At 40.8% G+C, this 20371-nt stretch overlaps 1 protein-coding gene across 1 annotated transcript in view; it reads right to left on the reverse strand.

The window, feature by feature from the left end:
* Positions 1-18503: 18503 nt before the first annotated feature.
* The window catches only part of Mael (maelstrom spermatogenic transposon silencer), a 34510-nt gene continuing 32642 nt past the window's right edge, over positions 18504-20371 (reverse strand). The window contains exons 11-12 of the mRNA XM_021166086.1: positions 19400-19475; positions 18504-18854 (exon numbers count right to left, since the gene is read on the reverse strand). Of these exons, the coding sequence (XP_021021745.1) occupies positions 18667-18854; positions 19400-19475 (264 nt within the window). The 3' untranslated portion in view covers positions 18504-18666. The remainder of the gene's footprint in view (positions 18855-19399; positions 19476-20371) is intronic.

Below are 20371 nucleotides of genomic sequence, written 5' to 3' on the forward strand. Positions count from 1 at the left end.
TTACTTCTGTGAAATAACACTAACGTTCATTTATCTAACGGAAAGAGGAATTTAAATGGAACCATTTCTCACCAAGGGGGCTGGAAAAACTCCACAATCCAACCACATACTTATTGTTACTGCTAGGAGAAAGCAAGAGCTTTGATCCAGATTTTATTGGCAGAAATGAAAAATGGCATAATTTAGAGACATTTTGGTAGTGTTTAGAGATATTTTACCATTTGATCCAGAAACCATAGCAGATATTTGTTGTTTAGGGATCTAGGTGCTAGAACACTGTCTCAAAGACATATCTGCAAAAATATGCAGATGCAGAAAGACAAACCGCACAAAGTGTTGCTCTGACAATATGTGCATCAAAGCCTTAGTCAGCAGGATCCACGTTTCAGAAGCAGTGCCCTGGCCACAGATGGCTGAGGCCACTGCCCACAGAAGTTGTTTGTACAGTGAAATGACTTCCAGAAGCACAGATAGAGCTCAGAGAGCTGGCTGCCCTCCTGGTTACCGTTTACACACGGAAGGAGAGAAGTCAAGTCAGCAATGGAAGGCGACAGCAAAGGAAGGCGACAGCAATGGAAGGCGACACACAGGACAGAGCCCAGCGGCCACATGCAAGGTTCCAGGGGTCGTCTCCCAGCACAGCCCTGAGTTTTCCAGACAGTGATGAGTGGCAATTTGTGTGAAGAATGGCTAAGCACAGAAGGTTTGGTGTCAGAACACAAGGGGTTGGTCCCATAGGCATGACCCTTTATAGGTCAGCTCACACTGCCAGGCCTGGACTCCTACCACAGATAATGCTGTTAGCATAGACTACCCATTCATTATAGTCTGAAGGTCCAAACAGAAGACATTCTTTTTTTTTTTCCAAATTTTTTTAATTAGCTATTTTCTTCATTTCCATTTCAAATGCTATCCAAAAAGTCCCCTATACCCCCCATACCCCCCCCCCGCTCCCCTACCCACCCACTCCCACTTCTTGGCCCTGGCGTTCCCCTGTACTGGGGCATATAAAGTTTGCAAGACCAAGGGGCCTCTCTTCCCAATGATGGCCGACTAGGCCATCTTCTGATACATATGCAGCTAGAGACACGAGCTCCGGAGGTACTGGTTAGTTCATAGTGTTGTTCCACCTATAGGGTTGCAGACCCCTTCAGTTCCTTGGGTACTTGACAGAAGACATTCTTACCAGCAAGGTTTTCCTATGAGTTGGTCAAGGGTTAGAATTCTCTTTGGAATGTGCAGGATTTGGAAACCCAGGCCATCTGAATTATTCCTTTATTGAAAACTGATCTAGAAGCAACGCAGTCCACTAGTATGCATGTATGAATTCTTTAAATTTATGATTGTAGAAAGTAACCATAGCAATTCATTGATTCTTGAAAAGACGCTACAACAGCCCACATGATTAACTTAAAATAGGTAAACGAAATAATACTTGTTTTCTTTTTCCTCAGTGGCTAGGGAGAGGGTATGATGATAGGGACCGTTTTTTTGTAAAAGTACTTTAGCTTGGAAAAGGAAAGAAAAAGGCGGTTTTTCAGGTTCTGCTAAAGTAGTGTGTGTGACCAAGGATCACCACTTTTTAAAGTAACAAAATATTCCTCTCATTACAAGTGCAAATATCACATGAAAAGAAAAACAAGATTGAAAAAATATATATGATCCAGTACCTGGGTATAACTATCAGTTCATGGGTGTTACAGGGAATAAATATGTTAAATGATCCGTGAAGGCAAACAAAATCAATATTGTGCCAAACTACAGAGCTTATTTTCCAACCCAAACCTTAAATTTAGATGGTAAATTGGTGTCTTAGGGTTTCTATTGCTGCAACGAAACACCATGACCAAAGAGCAAGTTGGAGAGGAAAGGGTTTTTGGGGGCTTCCATATAATTGTTTATCACTGAAGGAAGTCACTGCAGGAATTGGAACAGGGCAGGAACCTGGAGGCAGGAGCTGATGCAGAGGCAATGGAGGTATGCTGTTACTGGCTGGGTTCACATGGCTTGTTCAGACTGCTTTCTAATAGAACTCAGGACCACCAGGGTGGACAATGGACTCTCCCCTCCCCCACTGACACTGAGTAAATGCCTCGCAGTTGAATCCCATGGAGGCATTTCCTCGACTGAGGCTCCTGATTATTTGAGCTTGTGTCAAGCTGACATAGGAAACCAGCCAGTACAATCGGTAACCTGTAAACTAAACAACATCAACAAATTAGTGTTTGATAATTAGTTGTATCCCAATTTTGACAAATTATAAAAAAGCAAGGGTCAAACATTTCTAAGACGATTAAGAATAAAGCACATCACAGTTGGTAACTTGTCACGTGCTACTTAAGCTTATTAAAAGTGGACTCTGGATTAAGATGGCCCTCCCTTCTCTCTTCCAAAACCCTCGGTCCAGGGGTGGACTGGCCCCGTAACTCTCATACAAAGAACGGAAACTAACAAGTAGTTAAAGATATTAAAATGTTATGTGCTTGAGAACATGTAGGAGGGAATATATTTCAAACTGAAGTTAGTATTGTTTAGCCAATAAAAAAAAAAGCATCTACAGTGAATATGAGAAGCCAAGCCCATTCATGGAGAGGGCAGAGGGGACACTTTACCTTGGACTCTTAGCTGAGAACTCCAGCTGAATGTCTTAAGCTTCCCCAGTGTTAAATTTAGCAAAACTTGGTGTTTTGCCAAGCAATTAAAGAAAGAGAAAGATAAATAAGGAGGTGTGAATGTGTGCAAGGGAGTGACTATCACCCTGTCTTGGACTTTTAACATGGTGTCTTAGTTTGTGTTTCCATTGCTGTGAAAAGACACCATGACCAAGGCAACTCTTATCAGGGCAAACATTGAATTGACTGGCTTACAGGTTCAGAGGTTCAGTCCGTTATCATCATAGCAGGAAGCATGGCAGTGTGTAGGGAAGCCAAGAGTTCTACATCTTGATCCGAAGGCAACTAGGAGAGCGTCTCTTCTGCACTGGGTGGATGGAGCTTAAGCATAGGACCTCAAAGCCCACCTACACAGTGACACACTTCCACCAACAAGGCCACACCTACTCCAACCAGGCCATACCTCCTAACAGTAGCACTTTCTTCCCATGGGCCAATGTATTCAAACCACCACACATGGTAAGAAACACAGCGAGTACACAGGAAGACACAGGGATGAGTGATGAAGAGTTGTTGACTTGGGATGTTAAAGGAAGTAAACTCAAAAACAGCAGAGAGGCCTGCTTTAGTGGTGCACCTCTTTAATCCTAGCACTCATGTGGCAGAGGCAGATGGATCTCTTTGAGTTCAAGGCCAGTCTGGTTTACCTAGTGAGATAACCAGCGAGGGCTACATAGTGAGACTCTGTCTCAAGAAAACAAAACAAATTAGAAAAATAAAATAAAAACCAGAGGTGCTTAGCAGAGTGTGTGGAGAGATGTGTTATGGATAATGATGACTAATACATGAATAAGGCTGTGGACAGTGGACGTGGGTGAATGGCAAGTGCACTGAGGAGAGGAGTCATCTGGATTTGAAAGGATCGTCGCCATGGAGACTGAGACCACCAGAGCAGAGGTAGCATTAGGGAGCATAACAATGGAGCAGAGTCACAATCCTCAGGGAATGAGTGGGAGAGATGAGTGGCTGGATGACAGGAACAAGGAGAGCTTGTTGCTCTCAGGGTAAAATGTAATGGAGGGGGATTATTCATGAGTTAAGGTGAGAATCTTAGAATTGAACTAAGGTCTTCTTTGAGACAGAGTTCACTCTTCCTTTCTATTTCTATTTTTATTTATTTATTTTTAATGTGGCAAAATATCAGATACCTGAGAGGAGCAGGCAATTTCCCACAGCTAATGGAGATGACATTTTAATGAGGTAAAAGACAGTTAGTAGTAGCCTGGGTTGGCCATGCCAGTCCCAGTCAGCTCCTGGCAGTCTTACTAATACAGCCCTGGGATGGCATCAGTCTCTAGCCACCAAGCAACATCACCCCTCCCCACATCAATCTAGTCTACCTCCCATATATTCACCGAAAAGAACAAGGGTAGGGAACCAAGCCCTAGATACATCAGGCAAAACCAGCCATGGGAAGTTCAAAGCAGTGTCTACAGAGATGGGCCAGAGATGGGGTTGAGGGTGCACTGCTGTGAGATGAAGGAGATATGCAGGAAGGAGCAGAAACATAAAGGCTTCTCTGATCTTCCCTGAAGGAGGCCATAGAACCTAACAAGGATTTTCTGACTTCCTCTGAAGTAGGTCATGAGACCATCATGTGAGAACTAAATTCTTGTTACCCAGAGCAAAGGAACACCCTAGTCTCCAAAGCTCAGAGACTGGAAAGGATCAGAGCAGGAGTTCTTGCTAAGGTCTCACCACTTGATCGCACCGTTTGGCCCATCAGACTGTCCGGAACTGTTCAGTCCTCAACACGCCACAGTCACATGGCTTATCAGTCATTGTTTCCTCAGGAAGTTTCCCAAATTATGCAGACTTTACCATTTGTATGCTTTTCTCTTATTAATATGTCTATTGTTATAAGGCCTTAGCCATGAACTCAAGATCATTGGGAAATTCTTTTCTGGTTTTTGAAGGGGAAAATAAAATGTATGACTGTGGATAATGACATAGATCCAGGACACGGACCACACCCATCAGTGGTCCATAATATCTAATTTACTTGGAGAGCCGAGATAGGAGGATCACACACTCACATGAGCTACAAAGTGAGATCTACTAAAAACAAAACCAAACCCAAAAAATCCCCCCAAAACCCTTAACTTCATTATAAATCAAACCAGGCTTGTCAGGAATTGACGAAATTAAAAAGGAGGTATATTTTGAGTGTATAGCTATAGCTATAAGCTGCTTCTGACTCATTTTCAAGTGCTGGCCTTCTATGGGTCAACAAACAGTATACCATTGCTGGTCTCTCATGGTAAAGATCCAAAATGTGCGTAGCTAATTGTAAGGCTTAAGGACCCATGGTTCTTAACACTACTGCAATGCTGAGGGATAAACTGAAAACGGTAGCTACCACTAGCTGTTCCTTCTTGGCCTAAAGCTAACAGGTTAAAAGGTAACTGATAACAATAAGTAGAGTTTTATTCCTGTCTGAAGCACTTCTTGAATTCTAGGCTACACAAAGCAGCTCTTAGCCCACTACAAGCTTAAGCCAAGTAATATCGAGATTAAATACTTCTGCTCTGTTTTGGTCTGAAAGGGTGAAGCGCTGCTTTCCTGCCCAAGGTGCACAGCACCCTGGGATGTGTGACTGCAAGGGGCGAAGGCCCAGGTGGCTGCTGTTTCCTTCCCATCCTGCCCACCCTGTTCTCCTTGGTGTCAACATTTTACCTCTGCTCTCGAGACTGTGCCGTTCTGTGTCTCCCTCCTCTGTCTCCTTCTCCAGACACTGGGGCACTGCCCTACTGTCCTTCGCTCTAACAGATGATCTTCCAGCGCCTTTCTGAGACTGTGTTTAAACTCTATCAATGAGACCAGCGATCTGCAAAAGGGACTCTACCTCTGGTGACAGGAGGTGTGATGCTAAAATTTAAAACCTGTTGTCCTCCAATGGGAGACAACATAAAGTACTTTCCTGCAGGGTGGAGACTGCTTCATGACTTCAGCAAGGCAGAGAGGGACTGTGTTCAGGATGTGGCTGGAAAGACAGGGCTACTGGGAAGTTAGGCTGGAGGGTGAATGTGTAGACCTGAGTTCAGTGGACCCAGAGCAAGCATGCTCATCTCCCCAGCCAGGAGTGTACGACAGTGCTTTCTTTACCTTCTGACAAGGTTTTTGGCTAAAAGCAGAACCCAGAAAAATGGAAATATTCAAAACAGGGATTAGCTGCACCTGGTAAAAGTCAAGGGTCTAACATTACTAGCTAAAGGCTTTTAAAGTGCTCACCGCTCTCCGTTATGACCCGCTCCATCATGAAAGCAGTTGTGGTTAACGCCACGGTATGCTGGCAGGAGACAGAAAATGTGTATTATTTTTAGCAAATCCTGGTACAAATGGTAGCTGTTCTTTGCACTCTGCTGGCAGCTTTGCCTTTCAGCTCCTGGGAAGCCCAATTGATCTAAATTGTCATCTGTTAATTTAAACGGCGGAATGGACATTTTAGCATCTTCCAGCGGTGATGTGGTGGGTGAATAATGCCCCCAGGTGGTATTCAGCTCGGGCCAAACTCAAAGCTTCAGGCTATTTGTTTTTCTTTCAAAGGACGGACAAAATAGCAACTCAGTGACTAAGGACCCCCCCCCCCATTTCCTGAGAAAACACATGAAGAACAGGCTCTTTTTTACCCTTACAGTCTCCAGTAATCCATCAACCACTGTCCTCAGCATGTCAAGTGGGAGAAACTGTCTTTAGGACAAAGATAGCATAATTTCTACCACTTGTGGTGAACATGCCTGTAATTATATTTTTCATATTCTTCCCAGTTAGAAAACTTTTAAAACTGAATGCAATGTCTTAAATCTAATGTAGATAATTTTTTAATGGATGCAATGTTTTAAATCTAATGTAGCTGTAGATAATTTTTTAATTAATGCAATTTCTTAAATCCAAAGTTCTGCAGACAGCAATAGTCTCTTTTGCAGTGAACTCCTTCCTTAAAATATTATGTCTTAAAAGCCCTGAAAGCCTGAAGATGAGGAGGTGTTATTTTCCTTAAAGGTTCTTTTCAGCACACAAAGTCCTTAAACAAAATCAGGCTGTTCTTAAATAGTGTGGAGGGAGAAGTAACTTTTAGGTTTTTCCTTTCTGGGATCATCCATTGCTCCTGGACAATCACCTGAGTAGCCACATTGTTCTGAAATGCCAAGTCTGTCACACACCACTGTTCTGGGGGCGGGGGTGGGGCACTTCTGATTCTGTTTCTGTGGTTCATCTGTCTATGTAAGTCCCCTCCCCTTCTCCATATTACTTCTCTATGGGAGCACTTCTAGCTTTTTCTTCACCTTTATTATTCACGGAATTGACATATGTCTCATGAAAACAAAACTTGTCATTTCGACTGGAAATGCACTCAGTCAGCTAAGGGAATTATGAAAACTTTATAACATTGTGTTTATCCACAAACGAGAATCTCCAATTATATTCTTATGGTTTTCACTAAAACTTTATCATTTTCTGCATATGGTTCTTACAATTTGATCATATTTAGTTAGGTATCTCATAGATTTTCTATTACAAATGCTGTGAGTTTTTTTGTAATGTTTTCTAAATGTTTATAAGGATGTTGTCTTAGTTAGGGCTTTACTGCTGTGAACAGACATCATGACCAAGGCAAGTCTTATAAAAAACATTTAATTGGGGATGGCTTCAGGTTCAGAGGTTCAGTCCATTATTATCAAGGTGGGAGCATGGCAGTATCCAGGCAGGCATGGTGCAGGCAAAGCTGAGAGTTCTGTCTTCATCCAAAGGCTGCTAGAGAAAGACTGACTTTCAGGCAACTAGGGTGACACACCTACTCCAACCAGGTCACACCTATTCCAACAAGGCCACACCTCCAAATGGTGCCACTCCCTGGCCCAAGAATATATAAACCATGACAGATGTACAGAAATATATTTGAGTTTTGGTACTGATGGAGGCTGGAGGATATCAGGGACTTGCTGACCAGTTAACCATCTAGTCTAGCAGAAATGGTGAGTGAAATTATACTGGAATCTGTTGTAACATCCTTTACATCTAGAATTTTACTAATCTGTGCTTTCTCGTTTTTGCTTTTGATTCCTTTGGTGAGTTTGGATAGGAGGCTTTTGGCTTTGAGATGGACAATGTGATTCATTTTAGAGAAAGGTTCACAGGCTGCTGAGTGTATATTCTGTATCCTTTGAATAGGATATTTCACAGATATCAGCTGACACCAGTCCACTGATTTCTGGTATATATCTGATTTTTCTTGGCTGACTTATATGACCTGTCTTAGTCATGGTTTCCATTCCTACACAAAACATCATGACCAAGGAGCAAGTTGGGGAGACGGTGATTATCCAGCTTACACTTCCACACTGCTGTTTATCACCAAAGGAAGTCAGGACAGGAACTCACACAGGGCAGGGACCTGGAGACAAGAGCTGATGCAGAGGCCATGGAAGGATGTTACTTACTGGCTTGCTTCCCCTGGCTTGCTCAGCTTGCTTTCTTATAGAACCCAAGACTACCAGTCCAGGGATGGCACCACTCACAATGAGCCCTCCCCCTTGATCACTAGTTGAGAAAATGCCTTACAGCTGGATCTCATGGAGGCATTTCCTCAAGGGAGGCTCCTTTCTCTGTGATAACTCCAGCTTATGTTAAGCTGACACACAAAACCAGCCAGAGCATGACCTATACATAATGATGAGATATCGGAGTCACTATACCCAGAACAGAGTCATCTGCTCATTCAGGTCATTTGGTGTTTTATGTAATCAGGACTCCTAACACCCAGTGCAGATACATTTACAATAGTTCAATGTGTATGATCAAATACACTGTTGTTAGTTCAAAGTGTTCTTTCCTAGTTCCTGTTTAAAATCTGCTTATTTCAGAATATCTATGCCAGATGGTTTCCAACTTCCATTTGATAGGTTGACTTTTGTCCTTTGACTCCATAGGCATTTTTGACAGTGAGGTATGTTTCTTGTAGTCAATGGATAGTGAATCTTTTAAATAGTGGATTGAGGCAACTTACATTTCTGGGTATTATTGAGTTTTCTAATTTCTGTGCTATTGGTTTCTTTTGTTTACGTGTATTCTTTGCTCTTCCTCTATTGGTATTAGGGATTTGTTGGTTTACTGTGTAGGGCATGGCATATTCCTCTCATGTAATACTTCTTTGGCTGTGCCTTCATGATTGAGACCATCATTGTTCCTCCTGTGCAGAGTTTTACTTTGAACATTTTTCTGCAGTGGTGGCTTGGTTGTCATGTATTGTCTTTAATTTGTGCTGGTCTTAAAATGTTTGCTCTTTTGATTTTGAAAGACAGTTTTGCTGGATAAAATTTTTTGATTGGTCAAGTTTACTTTCAGAGATTGACATGTGTCATGCCATAATTTCATGGCTGCAGATGAGAGACTTGAAGTTCTCATGTCTTTGCCTTTGTGAGTTAGCATCTTCCTCTTACAGTTTTCATATAGTTTCTCCCTACGTTCTTCACATCTTTGATATATCATAGAAAGGTTTTCTTGTCATCTCTATTTAGGGTTTTAAATATCTCATTTGATATGTTCATGTTTTCTAGGGGAATTTTCTGCTATAATTTCAGTGGACAGACTGTCCATTTGCTTAGATATTTATCTTATCTCCTTCCATCTCATAGATGCTTATGTTTCACTTTGACTTGGTGTTTGAGTTTTGCTCTCTTTATATGTATCAGTGCATTATTTCCGACTTTGTCGAAACCTCCCCCACCCCACCCCATGTGTGTGAGTTATACCCTTGACCTGGTCCTGTATCCCTAATACTTTCTTCTGCTTGCTTGTTCTTATCTTCTTGATGATGCTTTCTGTAGCCTGTTACTTTGTGTGTTCGTCTTTCTTCCACCCTTTCAACCCCCTTATAGTAGATAAGTGGATATAGAGGAAAGGAAAGAGATCCCCGAATAAAGACAGGAATTGGGAGAGGGACAATGTTATCTTTAGACTACTTCTTGCTGATAAGGAGTGTTGAGTTTTTTGGGGCAAGTTTGATGCTCGATGTTATGCTATTGAATTCTTGGTTCTTCTTTGTACAAGACTACTTAACAAATCTTGACCAACAGCAACCAACAACAACCAACTAACCAATAATTCACCACACCTCTCAGGGTCCTAGCATTTATATACCCTCTAAAATGTGCCCAGAATTCCAAATGTCACACAACTATTGGAAACTATCTGGCTGCTGGCAAAATCAGGCCCTGCTAGAGCAGGGAACAAATCAAAGTCAACTGCTGTGGACAATCTGAGCAGTTCCATATCCTACACCTGGGATTAAAATGAAAACCTATCCCAACATTTTTTTTTAAGAAACCAAAATTCCAGAATTGTCACTTCAGTGTTCCACTGTTTTATACTGGAATAATTAATTTCTAATGTTTCTATTTTTCCCCCAGAACCTCTGTTCTTTCACTGAGTTTTTCTCCACTTTGATGACCTTTTCCTCCACTTAATGTTAAAATTTTATCCAGGTGCCAGCTTTTTACTTCAGTCATCTGCTTGAGTCTAATAGGTAGTTCTCGATCCTTTAAAAAGTAAGGACCTGAAATAATTTTTTCTAGTATCTCAGGTGTCTTGTTAATGATCTTTGTCTTTCACAGTGGTCTGAATTCTCATTTTTTGTTTATGCTTATGCATTATGTTTACTTTCTATTGTTGTGAGAAACACCAACTAAAAGCAACTTGAGAGGGAAGGCTCATTACAGTTACAGTACTTGATGAAGAGCAGCTGGGGCAAAAACTTTTGGCTCGAGCCTGGATGAAGTAGAGACCAGGAGGAAGGCTGCTTCTGGCCCTCTTAGCCTGCTTTCCTATGCACTCAGGACCACCTGCCCACAGTGGGATGCACCCTCCCACATCAATGATCAATCAAGAAAATCCCCCCACTGCCCACTGGCCTATAGGTCAATCTGATGGAGGCATTTTCTCCTTGGGGTTGCCTCTTTCTAGATGACTTGTTCTGTTTTGTCAACCTGACAAATCATCACAGATGTGTAGTCAGCTACTCCCCGCCCCCTGCAACCCTATTTTCTGGGAGGCTTCCTGGTGAGTTGTCAGGTTGTGCATGAGAGACACTGACTTTCTAGCATTAATTCTCTTCCTACGCGGATCCTCATTTCATCAATGCCCTGTCATTATTTGAGAAATTTTGTGTGCAAGTGAGACTGTGCCTAGCTCAGTGCATTTTTAATGCTCCTGTGTTGTTGCTCACCTAAGCGGTGGCAGGGTGGTGCCTCCAATATAATCTTTAGGCTCTTGTGCCACACCTTTATGATAATCTCTATAGGCAGTAGGGCCCCAATTATATGTCTGCCCACGCTATGTCTAGTGTCTTACTGTGTCTCTCTAGCCCGCTCAGTATTTTTCTTTTTAAATTTACTATTTTCTAGGATTTCATGATCTTTATCTTTAGTAAAATAAAACCAGAGAATACATTTCTGATACAGCTTTCTCTATGACATTTGTCCTTCATGACTTTTCTATTAGCTCTTCATCAATTTCTAATTTGTTTTTTAGAGTAGACTGTTGTTTTATTTCCTGTTATTTTGGGGGAGAGAAGGTAGATAGGTGCTTAGTGCTCTAACATGAATCCTGACAAAAGCAAATGACTTAGCATAGCATACTCCACCTCCTTACCTTTCTCTACAGTGATCCCTACACATCCTGTACCTGCTCAGACCCCGTCCACCAGACCGTATCCAGTGGCAACCCATGCCACATCTATTCCCCAGCACAGCATAGCCCACAATACGCTCTGGACCCAGCCTGGTGAGTCCTCAACTCTTAACCCTAACCCACCTGCATTCACCCCAATCATCAGACAGAACTTGTGACCTAGTTCAGTCTAGAAGGCCCACCCACACCACACTCCAGGCTTGGGCTAGGACATACAGCCCAGTCTGCTATGTCCTTATGAGACATACAACCATCAAAGTCAGTTCCACATGCCCAGGTCTCATTGCAAATAAACAATCTGAAAGGACAGAGTGTATCTCTCCACATTTCAAATCCTCCAGTCTCATGGGAATGTTCTCCAATGAGAATTTCCTAGTTGAACCCCAGGACACATCTTAAAAGAACACTCATAAACTTCATCAAGGGTTTTTTTTTAAACGCAGAAACAACCCAATGAGAATAAATGCATCACAATGGCCTAGAAAACACAAACATACCCATAAGGTTGATTGAAATGACTAAGGCAACCCAGATTTTGAAAATAAAATTCAATAAAGGGATAGAAATATTGATAAGAACTCAAGCTGAAATGACATTGGAACTGAAGACTCAAAAAAACCAATTAGAAAATTCAGGGGAAGCCCCATAAGAAGAATGGATCAAATAAAAGACAGACCATCAGGTCTCAAAGATATCTCCAACTCCAAGAATGAAAGAAAAGAAAGAAAAGAACACAAGGAACTCTTCCAAACCTCTTCCATGAAGCCAGTATCACTTTAATACCCAAATCAGGTAAGATCCAACAACAACAACAGCACCCCCAAAACTATGGGCCAATTGGCCTGCTGAACATAGATGCAAAAACCTCAACAAAATACTTGCAAACCAAATACAGGCACGCATAAAAAGGATCTACCATGATCAAGTTAGCTTCCTCTCAGAGATGCAGGGAAGGTTCATCATAAATCAATAAATGTAGGAAGTCATACGAATGGGCTTTAACCAATAGATAAAGAGAGACCTTTGACAAAAGCCAAAATGACTTTGTAACAAACGTTTCAGAATAGGACTAGAGAAAATGTCCCTCAATATAATAAAGGCCAGGAATGACAAACCCACAGCTAGCTTTATCATACATGGAGGGAAACTCAAAGCAACCCCACCAAAATCAGAAACATAGAGGGGTGTCCACTATTTCCACTTCCTTTTTCAACAGAGTCCTCAAAGCCCTGGCTAGAACAATAAGGCAAGAAGAGGAAATTAGGGGGCTACAAATAAGAAAAGCGGAAGTAAAGCCATCCCTTTTGCATACATGCATGATATTAAACACAAAGGATTCCAAAATATTTTCCTAGGAGACTTCTAGAAACGACAATTTCAGCAAACTGGCAGGACGTCAACTTACACAAATCAGCAGACTTTCTATACACTAACAACTAAGATGTGCTGAGAAAGATCATGGACACAGAAACAGGAATAAACCTAACTCAGAAGGTTAGAAGAATATCTGAAGAGTTCGAGGAAGACACTAAAAGAACGAAAGACCTGGATTGGTAGAGTTAATATGGAAATGATCATTTTATCAAAAGCAACTGACAGATACAATGCCAACCAAAATCCCCACAACAAAAAATCATCTGAAAACTCTTTAGGACAAAAGACCTGACAGCCAAAGCAATCGGAGCAAACATCGCCCTGGAGGGGCCATTCCAGACTTCAGGTGTGACAGGGTAATATCAACACAAAATTACATGTAGACCAAAGGGACAAAACCGAAGGCCCAAACCTGAGTATGGGTAACCACAGCCATATAGTATTCAAGATGATGCCAAAACATACATGAAGGAAAGACGGCATGTTCAACACATGGTCCTGGGAAAACTGGATGTTCACATGAAGAACGAAATTAGATCAATATCTATAACCCTGCACAAAAAAATTAACTTCCAACTGTATCAAAACCTAAACATGAAACCCAAAACTTTTAGAAGAAAACATAATATACAGGATACAGCTATAAAGAAAGGATTGTTCTGTATAGAACTCCATTTGCCCAAGAATCAAAAGTAATTTAACAATTGGCTGTGGATTTGAACAGAGGGTTTTCAAAAGAAGAAATAAAAATAGCTGATAGCATTAAAAAATGTTTGTCATTTTTAGGATTAGGGAAATACAAATTAAAACAACTTTGAAACCTCATCTCACGATTCAGATCAAGAAAACCAACAACTGCTGATGGGGACGAGAGGAAAGCAGGACTATTCACTGCTGCATTGCAAACTGGCACAGCCACTCAGAAAAACACGATGGAGACTTCTCAAAAAGCTAAAACTAAACTACCATATATAATCCAGCTATACCACTTCTTGGTGTATGGCCAGGCTTGATGTTCTAGTCTACAAATAGCTCTGCCACATTCATAACCAGCATGGCAAGGCATCTCTAAGGTGCAAAAGTGGCATACACATCTTTGCAGTGACAAAGAACTGTCTATTTGGACTTAAGAACCCCTAGCAGGAGGGAAATCAGGTCTGCTCTGTAAACCTAGACAACTACCCGAGGGCCTGTGAGGTCATGGACTTAGAGGAGAATCTGTTATTGCTACTTTACTAGACTAGTATAATTTCTAAGTGCATTCTAAATACTTAGAGAAACGTGGCTATCACTCATCAAAGAAGTATCTCTTTGAAGCATAAGCCCATTATGAAGGTCACAGCTAGTCAACTGCAGAAAACAACTGACCACGGGGGCCCAGCCCCAGTGGGTAAATCTACAATTTTATTCTTATGCCCAAGGCTTGACATTATGGGAGAAGGTTTGGAAAGATTATAAAAGCCAAAGGAGCAAGAAGTCTGATTGTTCTTTCAGGCCACACCCATGAAATCTCACCAATATATCTGCCTAAATACAGCCTGAATAATTCCAAAGCCAACTGATAGTCTAACATAGATGGGATAAATCTCATAGGGCTCCATCCCTAGATGAGGAACTATAAGCAATTAAACTCTGGTGATGAGCGCCCAATTGGTTATTCAATACCAAGAGGTCAGCCCTAGAACCATATACCTGCAGGTGTCATTGAAAGCACTCAGCAGGTTGTATTTATATGTTTCCTTCACTTATATGTAACAACAGTGGTAAAGAAGAGGCACTGTACTTAGGGAGTGCACGGACATGAGGTATACGAGGGAGGAGGAATGATATAATTAATTTTGGTTAAGTAAAAACGACAAAAAGTAATCTTGATGCACTCACACAAAGGTTACTGCTTCGGATATGCCTCATATTTCAAACACCTCCACTTTAACAAATATCATTTGCATTTCTTTCCCCACTTTGTTTTCAATTTTTTGTACTCTCTATGGCTGGCTTGTGATATCTGGATTAAAGTAATTTCAGACTTCCCTTTAGTTTTTTTCCACAAAAATGAATCACCCCTTTGCATACAGTCCCGTTTTTTTGAGGTGGGGGAAAGCTCACACACTATAAAATGTGCCTTCTGGTAGTATGCACCACTAAGTGCACAATTTAGTGCTCTTTAAATACAAGGCCTTAAAAACTATATTGATTGGAGAATGTTTCAATTATAACCAAAAGAAATCCAGGTAACTACAAATCTACTGTCTATTACTGTCTATGAATGCCTTCTGAAAATTCTGTTTGTATAACAGTATGGGCTTTATGTTGCAATATGCATTAGCTCTCTCTCTCTCTCTTCATATATATATATATATGTATGTATGTATATGTATGTGTGTGTATGTATATAATACAAAACTGTATATGACACATCATATATTTTATAAGTGACATTAATAGCATAGCACTGTATGAATATACATTTTGTCTATCAGTGGATGGACATCTGCTTTCTATCTTGATGTCTTACTATGCCACAGTTTCAAGTGTCTGTGGAACTATGGTTTGGTTCCCTTAAGCAGTCACCAGGACTTGAATTGTATGGTTGGTTGTATGTAAGAAACTGTCAAATAGGTTTCTACAGCAGCTACACCAGTTGAAATTCTACTAACAAGGTATAAGTCCTCATTTTCCCACATTCTTAGTTTCCCTTTTGGGAAAACTACGTGTTTAGTGTATCCTTGATGTTTTCACTTCCATTTGCTAACAGCTAATGATGTTGTCTTTTCATGTGCTTTGGCTATTTGTAACTCTTTTTTGAAGAAATGACTATCCTTGGCCTGCTTTTTATTGCCAAGTTTTGAGAGTTCTGCACATATTCTGAGTATTAGATCCTTACCAGATAAAACAATTTGTGAATTGTTTTTCACATTTTATGGGTTTTCACTTGACAGCCCTTTAATACACACTGATGACTTTCTTTGGATTTAACTGGGATAAATTGCAATTTGCCCATTTTTTTCTCCTTTGTTGTTTTTGGTGTCAGTTAAGAATGTTGCCTCATCTGAGTGCATGAATATTTACAGTTCTTTTAGTTATTGCATAGCTTTACAATTTACATTTACATCAACTTTGAGCTAATGTTTGTGTAAGGTATGAGGTAAGATCTTATCTTAGTGCATTTATAACACAATGCCCAAGATCCAGATTTCTATTAATTTAATAGAGATTAATTTCTCCTCATTGTGGAGGCTATAAAAGCACAAATTTAAGATGCCAAAGGATTCCCATCTCTTTTTAAGAGGATGCTGTCATCTAGAATGGCTGCTGGGACTTCACATGATAAAAGGAACAGAAGGGTAGAGAACTCTCAGTCAAGCTATTTGAGAAAGGTGCTAGCCAGTCCCCCTCTGATGAAGGCAGAGCCTTTTGGACTGGATCACCTTTCCTAACCCATCAATCAATGTAACTATGAGCATTAAGTTTCAGCATGGATTTGAAGGACTCCAAAGTTTTCTTTTTGTCCTAGGATTGTTTGCTGAAGAGACAGTTCTTTTGGTTACTCAGTGATTTGAACATTCATGTAAAAAACTATCCCAAGGAAGCATTCTGGATTCCCATTGGTGCACGTCATCTCCCATGTGTTGAAGAGCATTTACAGTCACGCAGGTGTTTATTACCTCCCTAGACAATGAACTCTTCAACATCAGGAGCTGTCTTCCTTCATCTTAGCACTCTGAGCCCAACACTAGGCGACTCTTAAAGCATATTCACACAAATGAAATTAAGCAGGCTAAGAATGGAATCGGTAAGAGTGGTGATTGGGGTCTTTAACTTCACTGTGTGAGGTACCTCTGAAATTCTGTATGCCTTCTTTATTGGCAATAGTAACTACTGATTCTGACACCTACTGGGCACAGGAATTGGCACCTTAGAGCAGAATGGGTCATGAACCCAGACAAATATAAGTGAAAGTAGTAAGCACACCGGGGCATGTCTGTGACACGGAAACTTAAGGCTCTTTGGAAAGTTGATTGGATGGTGTTTTGCTGGGGCAAATGCATGAAGAAACAGTTAGCTGAAGCAGACACAGATGAAAGGATGTTCTGCTAAAGCAAGCATGTGAAAGGACACATGATGGATTCTTTGCTAACCATGTACTGGTCCACCTTACAATGCATAGCTGAGCTCCATTTGTTGGGACTCCATAGAGAGAAATGTACCAAAAAATTTCTGGTAGTAGGCTGCAGTTTCTTGCTGCTTCTGAGGACAGGGCTGGTTGGCAGTGATACCAGCTGAGACAGACATATATGCTAAGACAAGACACTCACTGAGGTACACATGGAAGACACATGATGTTTGGAAGGTATAAATAGAACAGTGACCGAGGCTGAGCTAGGCTTGCTTATAGAGCTAGCTGTGCAACACTTAATGTGTTTCATGTCTTCACTTCACTGAGAGAGGCACAGCTGAGAACTTCTGGCATTCCTCCTGCTAACTTGTACCAAGGCTGAGGCCTGGCTATCTCTGCTAGGTCCTGTCACCACTGTTGCTAAGCCAACTCTCCTGAACTGGACTGTTGGTGTATCTGTGAGGTGTGAAGAGTGGCTCGAGATACCACATCTCACCTGTGAACTGAACTGCAGATTTCCAAAACAGAGACAGGAGTTGCTCCAAAGAACCTTTCTAAATGGGTCCACTTCCCTGTATCCTTTTATTTCCCACTACCTCTGATGGATGCTGGGCTAAAAGGGAGGTTAAAGCATTTAAGAACCCACATTAAAAATAAGGTTTGAAAAAAAAACTAAAGTTAAACATATACCTTTAAGGGATGGGAGTTTGAGGACAATATGTTCCATGTAAGTTCAAGGACACCTGAATCACAACAACACTGTGTGACCTTATGGCAGTCACTGTCCTTGGTTATAGCCACTGTGAGAGTCAAAGGGGCAGAGATCCTTCAGCCAGATGCCCAAAAGTTGTCAGCTGATATTTAGTTTTCTTAAGGGAAATTAATACTTTTAGTTAACGTTTTTTTGTTTTGTTTTGTTTTGTTTTTTGTTTTTTTGAAGAGGAAAAGAACTTGAATTGTACTAATAATATGGTTTGGGGTTATTTTCTCTGAAAGACTAAGCTATTCTGTGAAAATAAATCTCTGAGGCCAATAATTATTCCTATGTGTACATGTAACTGGGAGTAAATGACATAAGCTCTCTTGTCTCTCATTTTAGTCTTTCATCCTGTTAACTGGTTTCTTTCACCAAAGACAGATTACTTCAAACACTATTTAAAATAACATCAATATTTTATTATTATTATTATTATTATTTTGGTTTTTCGAGACAGGGTTTCTCTGTGTAGCCCTGGCTGTCCTGGAACTCACTCTGAAGACCAGGCTGGCCTCAAACTCAGAAATCCGCCTGCCTCTGCCTCCTGAGTGCTGGGATCAAAGGCGTGCGCCACCACGCCCAGCTCAATATTTTTTTTAAAGACTTCTTTCTTAATTATTTGCAGTGCAAATAGTCCATAGGTCTCAGTGTAATGTTTTCATTTCATAATGGGAAGAATTGAGTTAATATTATTTTAAAGTCTCTTTTAATAGATACTTAATATCTTTACTGTCAGTGGAAAGAATAGTATATTTATAATTGCTTTGAAATCATCTCAGTTTTGTTTGAGTACTCAGACAGTAAGGACATACCCCATCATACCACTAGAAAGTATAAGTCTTTGAAGAAAATTAAAAAAAAAACAAATAAAACACAACAAGCAAGAGTGCCAAGATCTTCTCCAACCACAATTACTTTTAATCTATGAAATAGTTTCCTTACAAATTAAGTAGGTTTTAGGAGTGACATTTACTATTGATGTGATGTTTGTTAATATGACTGTAGTCAGAAAGGAAGTTGGCTTGTTATTTTTCCAGAAATTGCACAAAGTACCATCATTAAGAAAAGGAGGAGAAAGATTTGTACCCATCTTTTTGGGGCATGTAAGGTGAGAGTGAAGTCTCACAGCTGGAGAATCTGTGGATGTTGGTGGAGGAGTTAGAGATGCTCTCTAGTAAGCGGGTAATTCCTCTTCCGCGAACACTGCTGTGAGGGCCCGAAAGTTTCACCCCAGATGGATAACAACCTAAGGTAGTGAAAAGATAATAAACCAGACATGGCGATTTGACATGCATATCATAACGAGGCACTTCAGTTAAATGTGGGTGTGTATGTATGACGTGGCGCACACACCAGTGCAGGACTCTCACTAAGCCACAATGAAAAGATCATGAGCAAAAGGCAAGTAAGTGGGTAAAGAAAAATGCTTCCGTTTGTTTTTGAGGCAAGAAACCCCAAATGAAGTTCTTTGGTACCACTGGACATTTCATTTAACTGGCTTTTGAAATTTCTCATCTTTCCCAAAAGACATCATATATCACATCGAGCCTATCAAACTGTAGTTACTACAAGAAAAATAGGATTTCTTAGAAATGTCCGGCTCAAAAATCTGAGGAATGCTATATTCCATTCGGGACAAAAAATTACACACATTCAAAGTGTTTTAACTGTTGTTTCAAACAAAATACTCAATTCAAAAAGCTCCTTATATCCTCATGACCACCCAGAAACACCCTGGGGTCTCTGTAGAGTTTAAGGCATAACCCATTCTTACAAACTAAACGCACTCACCAGTCGATGTATTTGATCTTTGTTCCTGATTGTAAGAGTTGAAATGACAGAATCCTGGACTCTCAACTCTTAGCTTCTGTAAAGGAACAGGAAAATACCAGATAAAGTGTTCACTCTCATCAACTATTAGATGGCCTACTTTAATTCCAGATTACTAAAAGTGCAAACATAAGTATTTCCACAACCTTTATCCATGCTTTCTGTAAGGGAGGAGACAGGATGGACTCTGGAGACTTCAGAGTCACAGGTTTAAGAATTTTGATTATTTTTTAAACAATGAGATTCCAGCATATTTTTGTTTTGATAAGAGTAAACAGGGCTAGCAAAATAGGCAGAGGTGCTTATGCCAAGTTTCATACCTGAGTTTGATCCTGGAACCTACACAGTAGGAGGAGAAAACCAACTCCCACAAGTTCTCTGACCTCATTTACATGCCTACACAGACACAGACTCCCCCTCCCCCATTCATACATATACACACACACCACACACATCACACACACACCACACACACACACCACACACACACACATACACCCCCCCCCACACACACACCACACATACACACACACACACACCACACACACCACACACACACACCACACACACACACATATACCCCCCACACACACACACCACACCCACACATACACATACACACCCACACACACACCACACACACACACCATACACACAGAGACAGAGACGGAGAGATAGGTAGAGAGAGAAAGACAGAGACAGAAATGTAAAGAAGAATGATTCAGAATAGATAGAGCCCTGAAGATTCAAAAATCCCAGCAGTCATGCCTTTGGTCAGCCTAAGAACAAGATCCAATATACAAATTTTAAATAGGAATAGAGAACATTTGTTCATTAACATCAGTACAAGCAGACTATAAAGTAGAGGCAGGTGGGTGACGTGGTAGGAATGTAGAAAATCTTGCTGTGACTGCTTCTGCTTTCCTGGAGAAG

The sequence above is a fragment of the Mus caroli genome, chromosome 1 (assembly GCF_900094665.2).
Source record: "Mus caroli chromosome 1, CAROLI_EIJ_v1.1, whole genome shotgun sequence".
Classification (NCBI taxonomy): Eukaryota; Metazoa; Chordata; class Mammalia; order Rodentia; family Muridae; genus Mus; species Mus caroli.